Raw genomic sequence first — 18,734 nt, forward strand, 5'->3', positions numbered from 1 at the left:
GGACCACAGGGACATGGATAACTGTCCTATTCATTTTATTTAAATGGGCCAAAGATGCCAACAGAAAGAGACTAGTAACAAGACTGAATAGTTCGTAAAAGAAGTGAGAACCTGTCAACAGAGATGTCAGTACCACGTGGAGCTGCTGGGAAAAGGCAGGCATGGGATTTCAGGTCAGCCCCCGGCAGGGTCAGCTTCACGGGCGTGTGACTGATGCAGCCGTGCAGAACACTGAGATCAGAAAGATGCTCAGCTTAATGCCCTGTTGTCCCATCTTGACATTTGTTTTCAACAAAGATATGACATTTTAGGAAAGTCAACCAACCAAGAAACCCTATTCTTGCTTGTCACTTCCTCACATTAGCCAACTGTGTGCTCAGTTGCATCTGATTCTTTATGACCCCATGAAGTGTAGCCCTCCAGGTTCCTCTGTTCATGGAATTTTCCAGGCAAGAATACAGGAATGGGTTGCCATTTCCTTCTTCAGGGGATCTTCCTGACTGAGGGGTTTCACCTGCAACTCAAGAGAGACTCACCTCTCTTAAGTCTCCTGCATTGTCACGCAGATTCTTTACTGCTGCACCACCTGGGAAGCCCTTATTAGCCAACAACTTACACCAAAGTTTATGGCATGGAAGAAAATGGAAAGATAGGGCAATCAATAGTTTATCTTCCTTTCAGTTTGTCCTTACACATCAGTACGTCAAACACAGGGAATGTTGGCAGAATATACTGTACCAAGAAGTGAAATAAAAAGCTGAGTTACTTTGGCCCAACATTCTCACTGCACTAGTAAATACACATGAATGCATGAGTTACAAAATACCAATTATGCCACAAAGGGGTTAAACGCTTTTGTTTGCACTTAAAACTGTTGCTATATAATATGAAGATGAATAATAAAATTTGTGTTGACACTTTAACTTAGAGTGACATTGAAAATTCAAAAAATACAAGTTAAGAAATCACAGAAGGGGAAAAGCTTACAATTTCAGCATCTTACATTTTTCTTGCTGCTTAAACAAGAGGCTTGCGTTTTCATTTTGCACTAGGCCCTGCAAATTATGTAGCTGACCCTGCCTTCAGGACTAGAAACAAGATCAATACCATGCTATCCCTCTTGGATTATTCCACATTTCTTTTCAAAGAGCTGGGTGTGTGAGGCCCACAAAGCACAACAGATTCCAAAGCACAATGGGCTTGGGGAAGACTTCATTCTAATCTCCACAGACAAGAATCATGTGTCCCTTACCCACGCGTGTCATGACCTTGGCTCCTTTGGGGCAGTGAGCATAATGTTGGTGTGCATGGAGAGTGTCAGTGCTTATCACCACAGCTGAGCAGGGTTTCTCGTTCCTTTTTGGAGGTCCAGGTGAGCTAAATGTGCACCTTCCCTTGCTATTGGAAGTGTAGTTGTAATCGAGCAAAATGGGCTCCACGATGTGGAATCAAAGGGAGAATGTGTAGCTCTTCATACTGGACTATCTGAAGCAAATGACAAGAGGGAGTTTAGATCAAGCATCAAGCCCTGGGTAGACGCATAGTGTAGGAATGCCAGTCCTTGGACGCCGTTGTTCGAGAAACAAAACAACACAGGGACTTCGTCTTCCTGTCGTTCAAATTATGCTGCAGAAGGCTCACCTGTCCTAGTGAGCACCTTGCCTCATGGCAAAAAACTACCATAGGGATATGGCATCAGTTGGCCGCTCATCCAGCTTGAAATTAACTGTGGAAGCCTCTTCTCAGGATGTGGATACAGATGCGGGTGAAGTTCTAGGGCTGGTAGAAACTTCAGCAGATGGCACATTAGTGGCTACGACTGCAGTGGAAGCAGGAGGCATGATCGTATGGAAACTGTTGAGACCAACAGGGCTCTCCTTTTCTATCATACATGCCCACATGGCACTTAGGTATCGTGGAAGCAAGTAAAAGAACCATCTCAAATTATTACTTACCCTTCATTTTTTTCTCCTGGATCTCCAGTTAAAAGTATCATTAGATCTTTTCATTTTATCGTCTGTAGTTTTAACTCTGTATTCCCCATTTTGTCTACGTACACCACATTCTAAGTAATTAGGCTTTCAGTACATTAATCTCTATTTAAGTTGTGTCTAATCTACTGTCTAAACCATCCACTGAGTTTATCTCAATAATCACACCTTTCATTTCAGAAAATTCTACTTTTCAATTCCTCTTGGTCCATCTTGGGAGTCTCTTACTGCTTATTTTTGTGACTGCATCTTTAAGTGTTCATTCATTTAACAAGTATTCATTGAGCACCCACCAAGTGCAAGTTACAAGTACTGCAGTTATACCAGTGAAATGAAATGGAAGGGAAAAAAAATCCATCTACTCTCATAAAACCTACATCCTAGTGGGAGAAATACAACCACCAAGTAGGTAAACAACCAAGTAGGTAAATTATGCAGTATATTAGGTGACAACTGATGGAAAATAAGGGAGAGGACACAAAGAATTTGATTTTAAATGTGACTTTGTATTCTGATAATTCTGAAATCTTTAGTGGTCTCAGCATATTGCAAACTGTTTACAGTCACAGCAGCTTGTTTCATTTTGTCTGGTGATCTTTGATTGTAAGCTAGTTAACCTAAATTTTTAGCAATCTTTGGGGCCTCGTTGAGGTTTGTTTTAATAGCTAACATCCATAACAATGAATGGCTTGTGAGCTGAATATGGCCCACTGCCTGTTTCTGTTAACTAGTGTTTCTGGCACCAGTGAGCCTCATTCGTTTATGTAATGTCTAAGGCTGCATTCATGCTACAGCAGCAGAGCTGAGTACACGTCATGGAGACTGTACTAAAATATTTACATCTGGCTGTTACAGAGGTCAGAAAAAAGTTAGCTGACCTCTCATCTATAGAGATACACAAAGGAGCTAAAAACAAAAACCTCAGGAAGCACTAACCTACGCTGCTGGAGCAAATGAATTTGGTCCTTAACAAAAATGCCCTTTCATGTATTAATTCTCACAAATGAGCCTAAGGAAATAATCAGAGATGTCGACAAAGACTTCTGCACTGGGCTGTTAATAAATGTAACAGCAAATAGTAAAAAGCAATTATCATGTCCAGAAGATATTAAAAGTGGTATATTCATAGAAATGTATTTACAGAAAAGGTTCATGAGTTTAGAAACCTACACTATTGGAGCAAATGAATTTGGTTCCTTAACAAAAATGCCCTTTCACCTATTAATTCTGACAAATGAGCCTAAGGAAATAATCAGAGATGTAGACAAAGACTTCTGTACTGGACTGTACGGGACTTCTGTACTGGGCTGGACAAAACTCATTCTTTTGTATTTTACCCTGGTTCCCTTCATTTCACCTTCCACTTTATCTGTATGATTGCTCAGGTTTTCTTCTGCTTCTGGTTAAATGCTCCGTATGTCATCTTGGTCCTCTTTGGAGGATTTTTCTGGCCTTTATATTTTAATTCTATTCTTGCTTTATTTCACCCTATGATATCAATTTGCTTGTTTTAACCAATACTCTTCTAGAAAAGGGGACAAGAACCCACTATACAAACACACTCTCCATTTCCTTCATTTTTCAACCCACTGCATTTAAGCTGCTGTGTCCTCTCCTCTCTTGCTCTGATGATAATATTTCCACTAAGATTGCTAATGACCAAGCTGTAAAATCAAATGGCAATGTTTCCTAACTGTAAAGATAAAACATTATATAACTCTTATAGGCTGCTTATTACAAAGTTAGTATAGAAGAAATCATTAAGAAATATAAAACCATAGGAAATACAATTTCCAATAAAGGTAGGGGTTTGGTGAGTCAAATTCTGTTCAAATTGCTTCACATGTATTAAATCACATGATCATTCTAATTATCCAAGGTCAGTTAACGCCAGAGCCAAGATTAAAATTCAGTTTAGTTCCAGAGCTTATACTTAATCACTGTTTTACAGCTTTTTCCGTTAGGCAAATAAAACAATAATCATCACTGAAAAAAGATAAGGTGTAATTTTATTACTTTCACCACTGCATCACAATGAATAAAACAAACTAAAGTAACACACAGCTTTACAAAAATAAATTTTTATTAAAAGCAGTAGAGTCTGAGCAGGAGACAGTACAAAGAGTGTAAACAGTGTAAACATCACTACATTCAGCTCAGCCTGATTGAACGCTGACAGACAACTCTAAATGCTCTATGTGCCCTTACTAGCAGGATACGTTAGTTCTATTGTACACAGAAAACACACGCTAATTTTGATTGGGAAAAGTACTTTATCGCAGTCGGTCCCAGCGCCAAATGCTGGCATCATCACAAACAGCTATAAGAATGCTGCTGTCCCTGCTGAAACTGGTTTGTCGAATAGCAGCCCCGCACTTGTGATGAGTCAGCGTTGTGCATCTAGGAAGAAAACATGACAACAGGTTAAATATCACACACACACAATGCTGTCAGTATCAAACTTAAAAACAGTGAATGTAACTTACTACCAAAGTACTCAGGAAAAATAATTATTATTAGAATAAAAAAGAAATACTTCACAACATGCTGAGAATGTAAATGTTACAAAAGGTGTTAAGGATGGCACTGTAAGAATCAATCACTTACTCTATAGTGACAACACGCTGGAGGAAAAGTCAGAAATTATGAAGAGGAATCTCTAGATACTTACTTGGCTTTATGAGGATCTTCTACTTCTAAATCCCAAACATAAAGTTTGCCAACTTGATTGCCCAGTGCAAGCATCTGTATAAACATATTTTAAAAACCCATCAAAAACAAAACAAAAACCTATCAAATTATTAATATAAGCTATAAAGATTTCAAGCAATCCAAAGATAGCTTTCTTATTGCAGAAAAATCTCAGCTCCACCCTATGGCAATGCTCTTGGTTATTTCTTTGCATCTTATATTTATGATTTGTAAATGAAGAGCAACTAATGCTTCACAAAGGTGTCCTGAATAAATTAAGCCATTTTGCAAATTTTTGAAGAACTATACAATATACACAATTAGCATATATTCTTCATTCTGCCTTAAAGAACTATAATAAAAGCCACAGAAAATTTCCAAAGCTTTCATATAGAAAGAAATAACCAAGTAATGTGTTACCATAAAATTCTAATACCAAACTTCTGTAAAATTTTAGATAACTAATATTTTGTCTCTATCTTCCATGTTGGTTTTCTATATAAGAAGATGAACATTCTAATCGCCAAAACATTAAATCTTAGTAACAGATGTTATGGAAAGTAAACATCTAACTGCCACCATTGACACCTGTCAATTTCATCTATAATAAGCATTGCAGATGGTGTGCAGAGCCACAAGGGTAGAATAAATAACATCAAAGGCCAAAGCAAATAATACAAAAAATCAAGGTAGATTACACTTAAAGAGGAAAGAGAACACAGATGCACTCAGATAAAACTAAAACTGCATCGTTTTAAGTCAAATACTTTCAAAATGTAAAGTATGTTGCTACCTTTTGCCAGAAATCCATAGAAAACCTCATGTACCAAATGTCACACTGGCTGTAATCAAATCGCCCAAGAATAGTCACATTAGACTCACTGGGTTTAATTTTATCTATATCATCTTCCATTTTGCCAGGTTTCCAGCATACAATGGCATTTTCACAAGACTTTAAAAAAAGACACGAGATAAAAAAGAAATGTTAATTGTAGAACTGAATTTTAAACATTATAAACAAAGCTTTTTCTCAACTGTCATTTCAGAATTCACAGCTCTTTAAACCTGGTTATCCCTCAACTGAGTCCAATGATAGATACACATATTCATTTGTATTTGCAGAATCAGTATCTACACTTACAGATTATCAAGATTTTAACAATACAAAAGCATTACACTATCTAGAATATTCATTTTTGAAGTTACAACTTCTCTTCCAAACCAAGTTTCAGCCTTAGATACTTTAGCATACAGAGACTTAAGTATTTCACAGCGAAGATAAAGTTATTAGAATACACGGTTCTTCAATACGGCCCCTGCTAATTCCATCTTTTCCTATTTCACTTCCAATTTCCTGCGGTTCCAATCTCCTGTGGTTCCCTTTATACAGTTACCTATTAATCCTTCATCTGCAGTATCTGTACTACATGGTAGGTACTCAACAGATGTAGGAAAGCTAATGAATTTATAGAAGGGCCTTACAGATCAGATTATACAGAAGGCAATAAAAGCAGTTACTCAGTATCCTGACACTGGTAAGAGGACAGGAGTGAAATAGGCTGAGTTACACCTTGTCTGTGCTGCAACAGTGAAATCTTTACATACATTCTACTTTAGGAACAAGCGGTGAAGAATACAATGGGAGAAGAAAGTGCAACACAGAGGGCACTGTTTATATTACTGTGTAGGCTAGTGGTTTGCCAGTTAAGGGATCTTCGGCAATGTCTCTGGCTTCCAGTTAAGAGAGGCCAGAGAATGCTGAAAACTGCAAAGTAGAGAATGGCTCCTCCCACAAAAAAGAACTGTCTGACCTCATTATCTCAGACCCAGGACCGAGAAATCCTGGTGGAGGTGAAGGGTGCTTACTGACATTTTACAGGACACATTCCACACAACCACATCTGGTAGCCCTGTGGGGTTCACTGGCATTTCAATGGTTTAACAGCACAGTCATAGGGAGATAAGAGAGTGAAGAACATGTTTTCTTCTTCTCTGCCTTTTTTAGATTATATAAAATCCCAGGGTTGCAGATCCATTATACAAGTTCTTTATTGTAAAGTACCTTAGAGAGCACCCAGTCTGGTGACTCTTTTGAATGCACAGTTGGATTGACAGCCTGTAGAGCTTTCTTTAAAAACACATCTTGGCCCCAACCCCACTGAATCACAATTTCTGAGAGAGGAGGCCAAAGCAGCAGAATTGTAACATAGCTCTTCAAGTGCTTCTTACTGACTGTACTGGCAAAGGACCCTTAGTCAGTAGAGTCCCGTCACAGAGAGCTAAAGCATAGGGAGGTAAAGAGTCTACCCACACTAATGGATGCCTGTACTTGAAAGTCATCCAGAGAGTTTCTAACAATTACAAATCCGCAGGTCCCTGTGCCAGATGTAGAATACATGGGGATGAAGCTTAGGAATCTGTTTTATAATGTCCTCCCAGTAGTTCTGATGTGGAGCCAGATTTGAGACCACAATACTCAGTTCAGCCTCTTACCTAAAATGCAGAAATCTTTTCCTATCATCTGATTAAGTTCTAAGAGCAGAAATTTTAGACCTACTGCCTTTTTACATCTGCTTCCAGCAACCAATGAAGTAGAGGTACTTTTCCCTATTCATCTCACTGAATACAACTTAGAAGTTTGAAGGGCAGGGAGGAGGCAGACTGGTGAAGGACCCTGGGACATGAGGGGCACTGAGTTCTTTGGTTTTCTTTTGCCTCCTTTCTGTATCCCAGACTGCATGCTAGAGAAGGCAGAGACTCAACAAAGCTAAAGACAAAACAAAGCCCCCCAAAGCCTACTCTCTCCAAAGGACCAGGAAGTGGCAACCCAGCGTGAGAGAAAATCTTCAGGTAAACAATACCACAGAAGAAACTGTGGACCCACCCACACATGAACCAGCAAAGTCCCAGTGGGGATCCCTTCTCACAGGTGGTAACTAAACACTTCAAGTACAGAATACCCTGCTGACTCCTCCCTACCCCTCATAGTAATGACGTGACTCCTCCTCCTCTCTGGCTGGGGTTGTATTAGAGGCGGCGTAGCAAAGAGTCAAGAGAAGTGGGCGACAGAGGATGAGATGGTTGGATGGCATCACTGACTCAATGGACAGGAGTTTGAGCGAGCTCCGAGAACTGGTGATGGACAGGGAGGCCTGGCGTGCTGCAGTCCATGGGGTCGCAAAGAGTCAGATACGACTGAGCGACTGAACTGACTGACTAAACTGAGCAGAGAGCCAGGATGTTCACAACCACCTACCACAGTGTCAGCAGAGACCACCCAGGGAGCAGTCATGAGGGCTCCAAACCCCTCCCTGCTAGGGTGGTGTCAGCAGAGTCCCCGTGAAAAGACTGAACTGCCCCATAGAAAAGAGACATCACCACCAAGTCAACCAAGTGGGGAATGTCCCCTGCCACCTGCCAATCATGAAGCAGCATTCACTTTACAGCTGAAAATGTATCAAAGGAAGCCTGCTGTAAGAGAGCTAAATAACAGCCCAAGTTTCCTAACAGTACCCAAAATATCCATATCTCCGTCAAAATTCATTTGTCATACCAAGAAATGTAAAATCTCAACTTTAATGAGAAATGATAACAAGAGACACAAACAATGAGATGACACAGATGGTACAACTGTCTGACAAGGATTTTAAAGCAAAGAGTCGGACACGACTGAGCGACTGAACTGAACTCATCATAAAAATGCTTCACCCAAATACAAAATTAAAAGTTCAAATCTGGAAAAAAATGGTTCAGTAAGAAATTACAAACACACTTAGAATACAGTCTCAGCAGAGAAAAGAAAAGAACCATGTGGAAATTTTAGAACTAAAAATACTATAATCAAAATAAAGAACAACTGAAGGGCTCACCAGCAGAAGAGAGATGAGAGTAGTAAATTCAAAGTTAGAACATAGAAATTACCCAATTTGAACAAGACTTGGACAAAGAAGTTACCAACTGAACAAAGAAAAACAGACTTATTAAATGACAGTCTCATGGACCAAACGAAAAATCTAAAGTACCATTAGAGGAGAGCAGGGAGAAAGGGGGGATACAATAGAATTTGAGTAATGGCTGAAAAAATCCCCATATTTGGGACGAATTATGTCCCCTAAAGACCTACAGATTCAAGACAGTAAATGAACCCCTCAAAGACATCAATATCAAGCAGAGCACAGTCAAACTTCTGAAAACTAAAAATAAAGGAGAAAAAAAAAAAAATCCCCAAAGCAGTTAAGTCAGAAAGAATACCTTAGCTATAAGGAAAAACCAATTCCAATGGTGGCAGATGTCTCATTACAAATAACAGAGACCAGAAAGAGGGGGAACAACATTGTTCAAATGTTTAAAGAAAGAACTGTGAACACAAAATCCTCTATTCAGTAAATATACCCTTCAGGAATAAACGGGAAATGAGGACATCCCTAAACTAAGAAAAACTAAAAGAATCTGTCAACATTCTAAATCAATAGCTACAGAATGTTCTAAGAACAGAAAGGAAATGATAAAAGGAATCTCGGAATATTAGAAAGGAGGAATGAACGACAGAAAAAGCAAAATGAGTATACACAAAATTCTCCTTTCCTTCAAGTTTTTAAATTCTGCTTGATGGTTCAAGCAAAATTGTAATATTATTTAACGAAGTTCTCAATTGTTAAGGAAATATTTAAAACAATTATAAGTGCAGGACAAAGTGGGAGATAAGCTCCCTATACTGCATTTGAAGTGGTAAAATGCTAATATACTGATGATCACATACATATATTGCAACTCCCAGAGCAAATATAAGAACAAAACAAACTACACAAAGAAATATACTCAGAGGTAGTACAGAGAAATCAAATTGGAATTTTAAAGTATGTGCATATAACCTACAGGAACTTAGGGGAGAAAACCCAGAGAAATGCAAAAAAAAAAGAGGCCTGACAAGTAACAATTGAAAAGTTAAGGCTCAAATATAAACAGTCTAAATTTACAAGCTAAAACAGTTTCTCAAAGTGAACTAAAAAACAATATGACCCAACTGTATGTTGTAAGAAACTCACTTCAAATGTAAGAATACACGTAGATTAAAGGTAAAGGGTTTGAAATAGCTATACCATGTAAATAAGCATTAATTAAAGGAAAGAAAGAACAGCTATACTATAAGATACCATACAGATATACTATACTATAAGATAAAAGGAGACATCAAAGCAAAAAAATCTACCAGAGATAGAGATGGACCTTCCACAATGACAAAAGGGTCAAGCTACCAAGAAAAAGCAATACTAAATGTGTATATGCTAACCAACAGAGCTGCAATATGTCACAGAACTGAAGGAGAAAGGGAAAAATTCATGATTATAGTTGAAGACTTCAGCACTTAAGAGCAGACAGACATCAACAAAGACACAGAAGAATTCAACCACATTCAACCAATAGGATCTTGGAGAAGGAAATGGCAACCTACTCCACTGTTCTTGCCTGGAGAATCCCAGGGATGGGGAAGCCTGGTGGGCTGCCATCTATGGGGTCGCACAGAGTCTTACACAACTGAAGCGACCTGGCAGCAGCAGCAGCAACAACCAATAGGATCTAGCTGACATTTACAGAACACTCCACCCAACAATAGAATACACGTTCTTTTCAATGGAACATACCCAAAACAGGGTCATAAAACAAATTTGAAAAATTTTTAAGAATCAAAATCATAAAGAATATATACTGACTGACCAAAATGGAATCAAACTAGAATCAGTAAAAGAAAGATAATGAAAATTTTCCAACACTTAAAAAACCAAATGGGCTTCCCTAGTAGCTTAGTCAGTAAAAAATCTGCCTGCACTACAGGAGACCCAGGTTCGATCCCTGGGTTGGGAAGATCACATCCCCTGAAGAAGAGAATGGCAACCCACTCCAGTACTCTTACCTGGAAAATCCTATGGACAGAGGGCCCTGGCAGGCTACATACAGTCCATGGGGTTGCAAAGAGTCGGACATGACTTAGTGACTAAATCACTACCAAAAACTAAATAGCACATTGCATATCAAAATTTTTGTGAGAAGCAGCTAAAGCAGTGCTGACTGGGAAATTTACAGCACCAAGAGCTTACATTAGAAAAGTCTTGACTAAATAATCTAAGCTCCCCAAACTAGCAAACAGAAAACCAAAATACACTCACAGGAAACTAAATAAAGGAGACAGAGGGTAACAAAATAATTTTGACAAACTCCTAAAAAGACTGACAAAAGAGAAGATATAAATTACTGATTTCAGGAATGAAACAGGGGCTATCACTAAAGACCTTGCAGATATCAAAAGGATAATAAGAGAATACTCAAACAGCTCTCCACACATAAATTTTATATTAGATGGGATGGATCAATTCCTGAAATAGCACAAACTACCACTTCCCTGGTGGCTCAGATGGTTAAGCGTCTGTCTACAACGTGCAAGACCCGGGTTCGATCCCTGGGTCGGGAAGATCCCCTGGAGAAGGAAATGGGAATCCACTCCAGTACTATTGCCTGGAAAATCCCATGGACAGAGGAGCCTGGTAGGCTACAGCCCATGGGGTCGCAAGGAGTTGGACACGACTGAGCAACTTTACCTTACCACAACTCACCCAATATGAAACTTCATTCAAACAACCTTTTCACTTTTAAGGAAATCAAGTTTTTAATTTTTAAATTCCTCCTCAAAAATTTTTAGGCCCAAATGCCAGTATTATTGATATCAAAACCAGACAAAGATAAGTAACAAAACTTTAGATCAATATTATATCTCATTAATACACATATAATTCTTAAAACAAAATATTAGCAAACAGAATTCAGCAACATATAAAAAGAATTATAAAGCATGACCAAGTAAACTTATCCAAAAACAATCAGCACAGTCCATTGCATTAACAGGCTAAAATAGAAAAAACCATGATCATTATCAATTGATGCTGAAAAAGCATTTGACAAACTTCAACACCTATTCATGATAAAACTCTGAAAAATTTAGGCAAAAGAACAACTCTCAATTGGATATAGAACATCTACAAAAATCATACAGCTAGGACTTCCATGGTGTTCCAGAGTGTTTGGCAATACAGGGGACATTGGTTTAATCCCTAGCGGGGGAACTAAAATCCCACATGCTGCAGGGCAACTATGCCCACGCACCACAACCAGAGAGCCCATGTGTACGAGGAAAGATCCTAAATGAGGTGACGAAGGTCCCGAGTGCCGCTACTAAGACCTGACACAGTCCAAAAATAAGTACCAGAAAAGAATCATACAGCTGATATGTATAATTGCAAAAGACTGAATTCTTTCCCCCTTTAACATCAGAAACAAGCCTAGGAAGTCTGCTCTTAACACATTACTGACCAGACACATATTAATATATCTTTTGTTACCTGAATGCTATTGACTGGAGATGTATCAATATGTTTTTAGAGTGATACAATCAATATCACCATGTGAAGTTGTTAGAGCTTAAATTGCACCAAGGGTTCATCATATAACTTATGACTGTCATTATCACTTACATTTTGTTCCATCAGGCTTTTGTTCCAACTCTGTGTATATTATAAACATAAAATTTTCAGAAGTGACATGTCACGAAATTTTGAGGAAGAATTTTTCAGTGAATTTTATGCGGATACGTTCTATGTCTAAGTGACATATATACTAGTGTCTCAGAAGATGATAGTTCTTCAGAAGTTAGTTAATTCAGATGATGTGAATATCAGACCAACAAAAAATCTTAGTGATTGATTCTGATACAAAGAGAAAATGCAATAGTGCTGGAGACTGCTCCTGTACTTCTACAGAAAGGTGGATTGAAGACAACATTTCACAAAAATTGGAGGAATTACAGGTATGTCAGGTGTAACTGACTACAGGCACCTGTACAGTGTTAGTGAAATAACAGAACTAATTTTTGACTGGTCAAAATAAATATCACCGGCCACAGGAGTTAGTTTCTGCAAAAATCCCCCAGTCATTAATGAGTTAACACTGCTATTCAATGTAGCACCAGAAACTTGTCAGTGAAATGAGACAAAAAATGGAAAGTTCTTTAAAAATTCAGTTCAGAAAGGAAGGGTACAAAAACTGTCCTTATTTAGAGATGAAATGATTTACGTAGAAAATCCCAAGAAATTAGCCAAAAAAAAAAAAAAAAAAAAAAAACCACCCCACAAACCACCCTTCTAGAATTATAAGTAGTTGAAATAGATAGGATTCAAAATTAATAGACAAAAATAAATTTATTTCTATATATTAGCAATGAACACAAAGAGATGGAAATCAGAAATACCATTTATTATAGTCACTCAAAAAAGAGACATACTTAAGGTATACATCTAACAAAGTAGGTAGAGGACTTGCATGCTCAAAACTACAAAATGCTGGGGATTCCCTGGTGGCTCAGTGGTGAAGAATCCATCTGCCAATGCAGGAGATATGGCTTCGATCCCTGATCGAGGAAAATCCCACATGCCACAGAGCAACTTAGCCCATACTCTGCAGTTATTGAGCCTGTGCTCTGCAACAAGAGAAGCCACTGCAATGGGAAGCCCATGCACCACCACGAGAGAGCAGCCCCACTCGCCACAACGAGAGGAAAGCCTATGCAGCAGAAAACCCCACCACAGCCAAAATCAAAATAAAAAGTTATATTTAAAAAAACCTACAAAATGCTGATAAAAAATCAAAGAAGGTCTAAATAAATGAACAGACATACCAGTCAAGGACAAGAAAACTAAGCAGAGTAGATATTAATTATCCACCAAACTGATGCACAGGTTTAACACAATTCCAATTAAAATGTTCCTTACCCCCAAAGAAATTCCAGCAAGATTTTCAGTAAATGTAGACAAGATAATTCTAGACCTTATACAGAAAGGCAAAGGAACTAGACGGAAATAATTTTAAAAAAGAATAAAGTGGAAGAAATTACTCTACCAATTCCAAGACTTATTACAGAGCTAGAGTAATCTAGCCTGTGTATGTAGTGCTGGTAGAGGGAACAGAACAGAATAACCAGAAACAGCCTCATACAAGCATGGCCAAACAATTTTGAAAAAAGTGCAAAAGCAATTCAAAGGAGGAAAGATAGGCTTTCAACAAATGGCACTGGAACAACTGGATAAACTATAGGCAAAAAATGAACTTTTTACCTAAATGTCATACAAAAACTAACTTAAAATGGACCATAAATTTAATATAAAACATTATAAAAAACTTTTGAAGGAAACACAAGGGAAAATCTTTAGGACCCAGGGCTTAGTGAAGAGTGTTTCAAAATAAAAGATATCCATAAAAAAAATAATTAAAAAAAAATCAATAAATTGAACTTTATCAAAATTGAAAATATTTGCTCTGCAAAAGACCTTGTTAAGAGAATGAAAAGACAAGCTACAGACTGGAAGAGAAAATTTGCAAACTACTTATCTGACATAGGATTTAGAACATATGAAGAACTTTCAAAACTCAACAGTAAAAAAACAAAACAAATCCAATTAGAAAATGAGCAGAGATACGAAGAGACATCATTGAAAGGATATGTGGATGGTAAAAAAGCACATAAAAAGATGATCAACACCACTAACCATCAGGGAAATGTAAATTAAGACCATGATGATGTATCACTACACACCTATCAGAACAGCTAGAATAAAAAATAGTGACGATACCAAATGCTGGCGAAGATTCGAAGACACTGCATCTTTCATACATTGCTGGTGGGAATGTAAAATGGCACGGCCACTCTGGAAAATAGTTTGGCAGGTTCTTAAAAAACTAAACAAACGTAACCATGACCCAGCAATTGCCCTTCTAGGCATTTATCCCAGAGAAGTGAAAACTTACGTAAGTCCACACAAAAACCTACACACGACTGTTCAATAGCAGCTTTATTTGTAACAGGCCAAAAACTGGAAAGGACCAAAATGTCCTACAATAGATGAATAAGGTTAAATAAACTGTGGTACATCCACACCATGGGTACTATTTAGCAACTAAAAGGGAGACCTACTGATATATACAGCTTGGATGGCATTACACTGAGTGAAAAATAATCTTAAAAGGTCTCATACAGAAACATTCTTGAAATGACAAAATCACATGCGATAAAATAACCTACAGCTACACATACACTGACAATGTCAGTTTCCTGGATTTGATACTGTATATATAAGGTGTAACCAATGGGACAAACTGGGTGAAGGGCAATGTGAAACCTCTCTAAACTGACTTTGAAACTTCCAGTGAATTTAATCTCAAAATCAAAGGTTAAAAAATAAAAAAAGTAAAACTATACCTTCATTGATAAGGAAAAAATAAATAATCAGGCTCTACCCAAGAAAAAGTGAAATGCCCTGAAATCTATACCAAGAAGAAACTGGATAGCAATTTGTTCAAATCTGACAATCCTAAACGTTCAGATGACATCACCACCAACTTCCCTAAATTATCAGTAGAAAAAATATGTATCAACATACTAGAGCAGGGGCTGGCAAACTAGAGCCCATGAGCCAACTCCATCTGTTTGTTTTTGTACATGTAAGTTCACTAAAATGGACACGAACATTAAAAACAAAAACCAAAAAAACCCCTACTACTGGCTTTAGATATTGGTAATTTTACAGTAACACTGCATATCAGAGAATATCATCTTGCAAGTTAACATTTCTTTTCTTACTGGAGCACAAATTATAGTTCATCAGAATGTTTTATGCCTAAAATAAGTTTCTGAATTTTCAAAGTATCATGAGACTTAAAAAAAAAAAAAGCAATTTCCCATCTGTTACACAATTTATCAAGTGCATAAAAAACTGTGCTCCCTGCAGAGTTCCAACTCACACAAACAATGAAATTCAGCTTAACAGCAGTTACCATACCTTGGAAAGTATCAAATCACCTAACCATCGCACACAATCGACATAATTTCTATGTATGTCTCTGGTAGAAAAGTCAGGGAAATGAATTTTCTGGGAAATAAATGGCCTGAAATGGAAATATCAAAAGTTTAGAGAAAAATGTGTAGCAGAAGCTAATTTTCTTTTTAGGATTTATAAAACTCTGAAAAGAAAAACAGATGAGTATTAGTTCGTCTGTGTTCCTATAAAACTAAATACCTTCTGATCTGTTTATTGGGAACTAAAATCTCTTTCTGTTGTTTCTACATTTTACTCCATTATTAGCTCGCAACTGAAGTTTGTATTCATCCTATCCAATTTCATTTATAAAACCTGCAACTTCCTGCCTTACTATATATAGACCAAAATCAATTACTTAAATTCTGGCTATCCTAACCAATAACAAAAGACATCTGCTTAGAGCTGAAATTTTCTCATAAAAAATGCTAAGCTACCAACTCAATCCTTTCATATTAACAATGGTCTATGAAAGTTAACACACCTACCTTATTTCAAAAGATAGTCATCTTTCAGAAACAATGACACATTTCAAAGTCTGGTAAAGATAAAGTTAGTGAGAATCCTGCCTAGAACAACAATTTCTGAAGATGATCTGACAGGAATTTGACATTTATTAGTTAGAACTTTTCCTGTATTTAGAAAAGTAAAACATGGCACAATTTTTCCTTAAAGATGTTTGTGACAAAATCATAAGCTAGAGAAGTTGCTACCAATTCTTCAGTTAATTAAATGTATACCTAACATTTCTAATCTAGTAAGTGATTCCGTTTTTAAAGTGAAGTAACTGAAGAAGTATCATATATCATGAATTAGTTGTATCTTGGGCACAAGTCTTCTCCTTGGCTTTTTCCTCATACATAAAAAGGATATTGGGCTCAATCATTTCAAATACATTTTCCAATTCAAATTGTGGGATCTTTTTTTCACCTTTTTTTGGTGGCTCACAGGATCTCAGTTCCCCAGCCAGGGACTAAACTAGGGCCACAGCAGTGAAAGCCTGGAGTCCTAACCCCTCGGCTCAGGAAACTCCCAGATCTTTTCTTTATTAAAACATTAAAATGTTATTAATGACTTGATATAAATTCTTAACTGCAATAGCTTAATTGCTTTTTATCCAAATATGTATTATAATCTACGGTTAAACCTCTTTCAAGAAGACCAGCATAATTCACTGTTACTTTCTGTAAGCTGTAAAATACAACAACTTCTATTTATTCCAGAGCTCTAGAAAATACAAAAACATAAATTTAATATTGTACTAACCCCTGGTGTTTTAGAACAGAATTTAAAAGCTGTGCCAATTCTTAAGAGGCCTGAGATGTGAAGACTGTCATTGTAATTAAAATATTTACTTATGGTTACAAATTCAACTAACAATCTACTCATAATGTGGGTCGATAACCAGGGAATTAACTGCTAAAATGAAAAGAGCAAACAAAGTTAACATTTACAAACATAGGATAGTCATAGTGAAAGAGTAAATAGCTTGATAAGATTCTGAAAAAGATAGTTAAATTAATTAAGAACTGAGGTTTTTCAAAAATAGTGAGTATCATTTAAAGGAGAGCGTCTGTCATGAATTAAAGCTAAGAACCCCATTGAAAAAATTATTACTGTCTTTAATTAGAATTTACAGTGCTGACAAGCAGTGCTAATAAACATTAGCACATATGTACCTAAATAAAATATGTGAAATGGGCTACTAAATTAAGATAAAAATACAACTGAAAGGGATTTTGAAAAATGAGCCACAAACATAATTAGATAAAATAAAGGTTTTCATTTAAATTCAATGAGTTTTATGGCATATAAATTATACCTTAAAGTTATTAAAAGAGGGGGTTCTCAACTCAATACTGGAGACTTATATAACAATTTTTGAAAAAGTAAAACACTATTTAAAGGCATAAGATAGCACATTGTTTTAAATACTACAGCTGTTACCTGTTAGTTTTATTTGGGTTATAATCATAAGATTCCTTAATAGCATTCATCATTCTCTTTGAATTGATCCTCCAAAGTTTAAGAGAGTGATCCATACCACAAGACATTATTTTTTCACCCAAAAGATCATAATCCTGTATATAAAACAGAAAAGCTTTAATTAAATATGTACATTATTTCCCCAAATTATGCTCATTTTCATCTCATGTCCAGTATTGTGAAAATTGTATTTCAAACCACAACACTAACATTTTGTGTTTCATATATATAGGCCATAAGTCACAAAGTTTTTACCACTTTCAAGATTTAGTTTTAACTGACTTGTTATTACCACAATATATGAGCTTATGCAATATGGCAGATAACAAGTAAACTCTCTTAATTTAGTTTTATCTATTCAATTATCTTTAGCCAAATATTTCCTTTGTTTGATTTTGAAGGTGAACCTAATGCTGAGGTAAAACAATAAAAACCTGAATGGTTGTTATTTTTCTTTGTCCAACCCAGATGAAGCAATGAAACTGGTATCTGCATGTGAAATTAGGAGTCCTTTAAACAACTGAAATTTACTTGTACATCTAAGCCAAAATACTTAGATAAGTGGGGTACCTTGGTTTTAGAGTTCACTTTTTAAATGAATAAAGAAAAATAGGTCTTAAAAAGGAAGCAACATTTCCTCACTTGCTGTTTACTAACTTTTAACGAGCTCCTAACAGATCATCTATCGTAACAACCTTATCCACCTCATCTCACAGATCGGACACTGAGGCTCCGAGATCCAATCCTTCCTTTAGCACATGGTACATGTGTCAATGAGAACCTCACACAGCAATCCTTCTAGCAGTGAGCTCCTATTGGTACAAAAGAGATACAAACTAACCCCTGCTTTCATTCTAAGAAATAACAGTAGAGAGTTCTATTTAAGGAGAGTACTTTCCTCACTAATCTGGATATTCTATGTTAATCCAACCTTTGGATCAATCATGAACACAGTTTTACAAAAGCCTGAGAGCTTCAGGTTTGGTGTTTATTGAATTCAGAAGTCTGGCAGCTGCTACTTTTCCTAATAACCTCACAGTCAATAGCAACAAGACACCTCTAGAGCCAGGAGCTCTCATTCAGTTTTTAAGGAAGGACAGTAGTCTTTGTTTTTTCACACATAAAGCCAGATGGAATTCTGCAAGTTCTA

General features: G+C 36.8%; 1 protein-coding gene across 1 annotated transcript in view; it reads right to left on the bottom strand.

Moving 5' to 3' along the window:
* Positions 1 to 4,056: 4,056 nt before the first annotated feature.
* The window catches only part of EED (embryonic ectoderm development), a 32,544-nt gene continuing 17,866 nt past the window's right edge, over positions 4,057 to 18,734 (bottom strand). The window contains exons 8-12 of the mRNA XM_040255512.1: positions 17,546 to 17,679; positions 15,563 to 15,668; positions 5,476 to 5,634; positions 4,663 to 4,736; positions 4,057 to 4,391 (exon numbers count right to left, since the gene is read on the bottom strand). Coding sequence (XP_040111446.1) covers positions 4,265 to 4,391; positions 4,663 to 4,736; positions 5,476 to 5,634; positions 15,563 to 15,668; positions 17,546 to 17,679 — 600 coding nt within the window. The 3' untranslated portion in view covers positions 4,057 to 4,264. The remainder of the gene's footprint in view (positions 4,392 to 4,662; positions 4,737 to 5,475; positions 5,635 to 15,562; positions 15,669 to 17,545; positions 17,680 to 18,734) is intronic.

The sequence above is a fragment of the Oryx dammah genome, unplaced genomic scaffold (assembly GCF_014754425.2).
Source record: "Oryx dammah isolate SB20612 unplaced genomic scaffold, SCBI_Odam_1.1 HiC_scaffold_15, whole genome shotgun sequence".
In the NCBI taxonomy this organism is placed as follows: Eukaryota; Metazoa; Chordata; class Mammalia; order Artiodactyla; family Bovidae; genus Oryx; species Oryx dammah.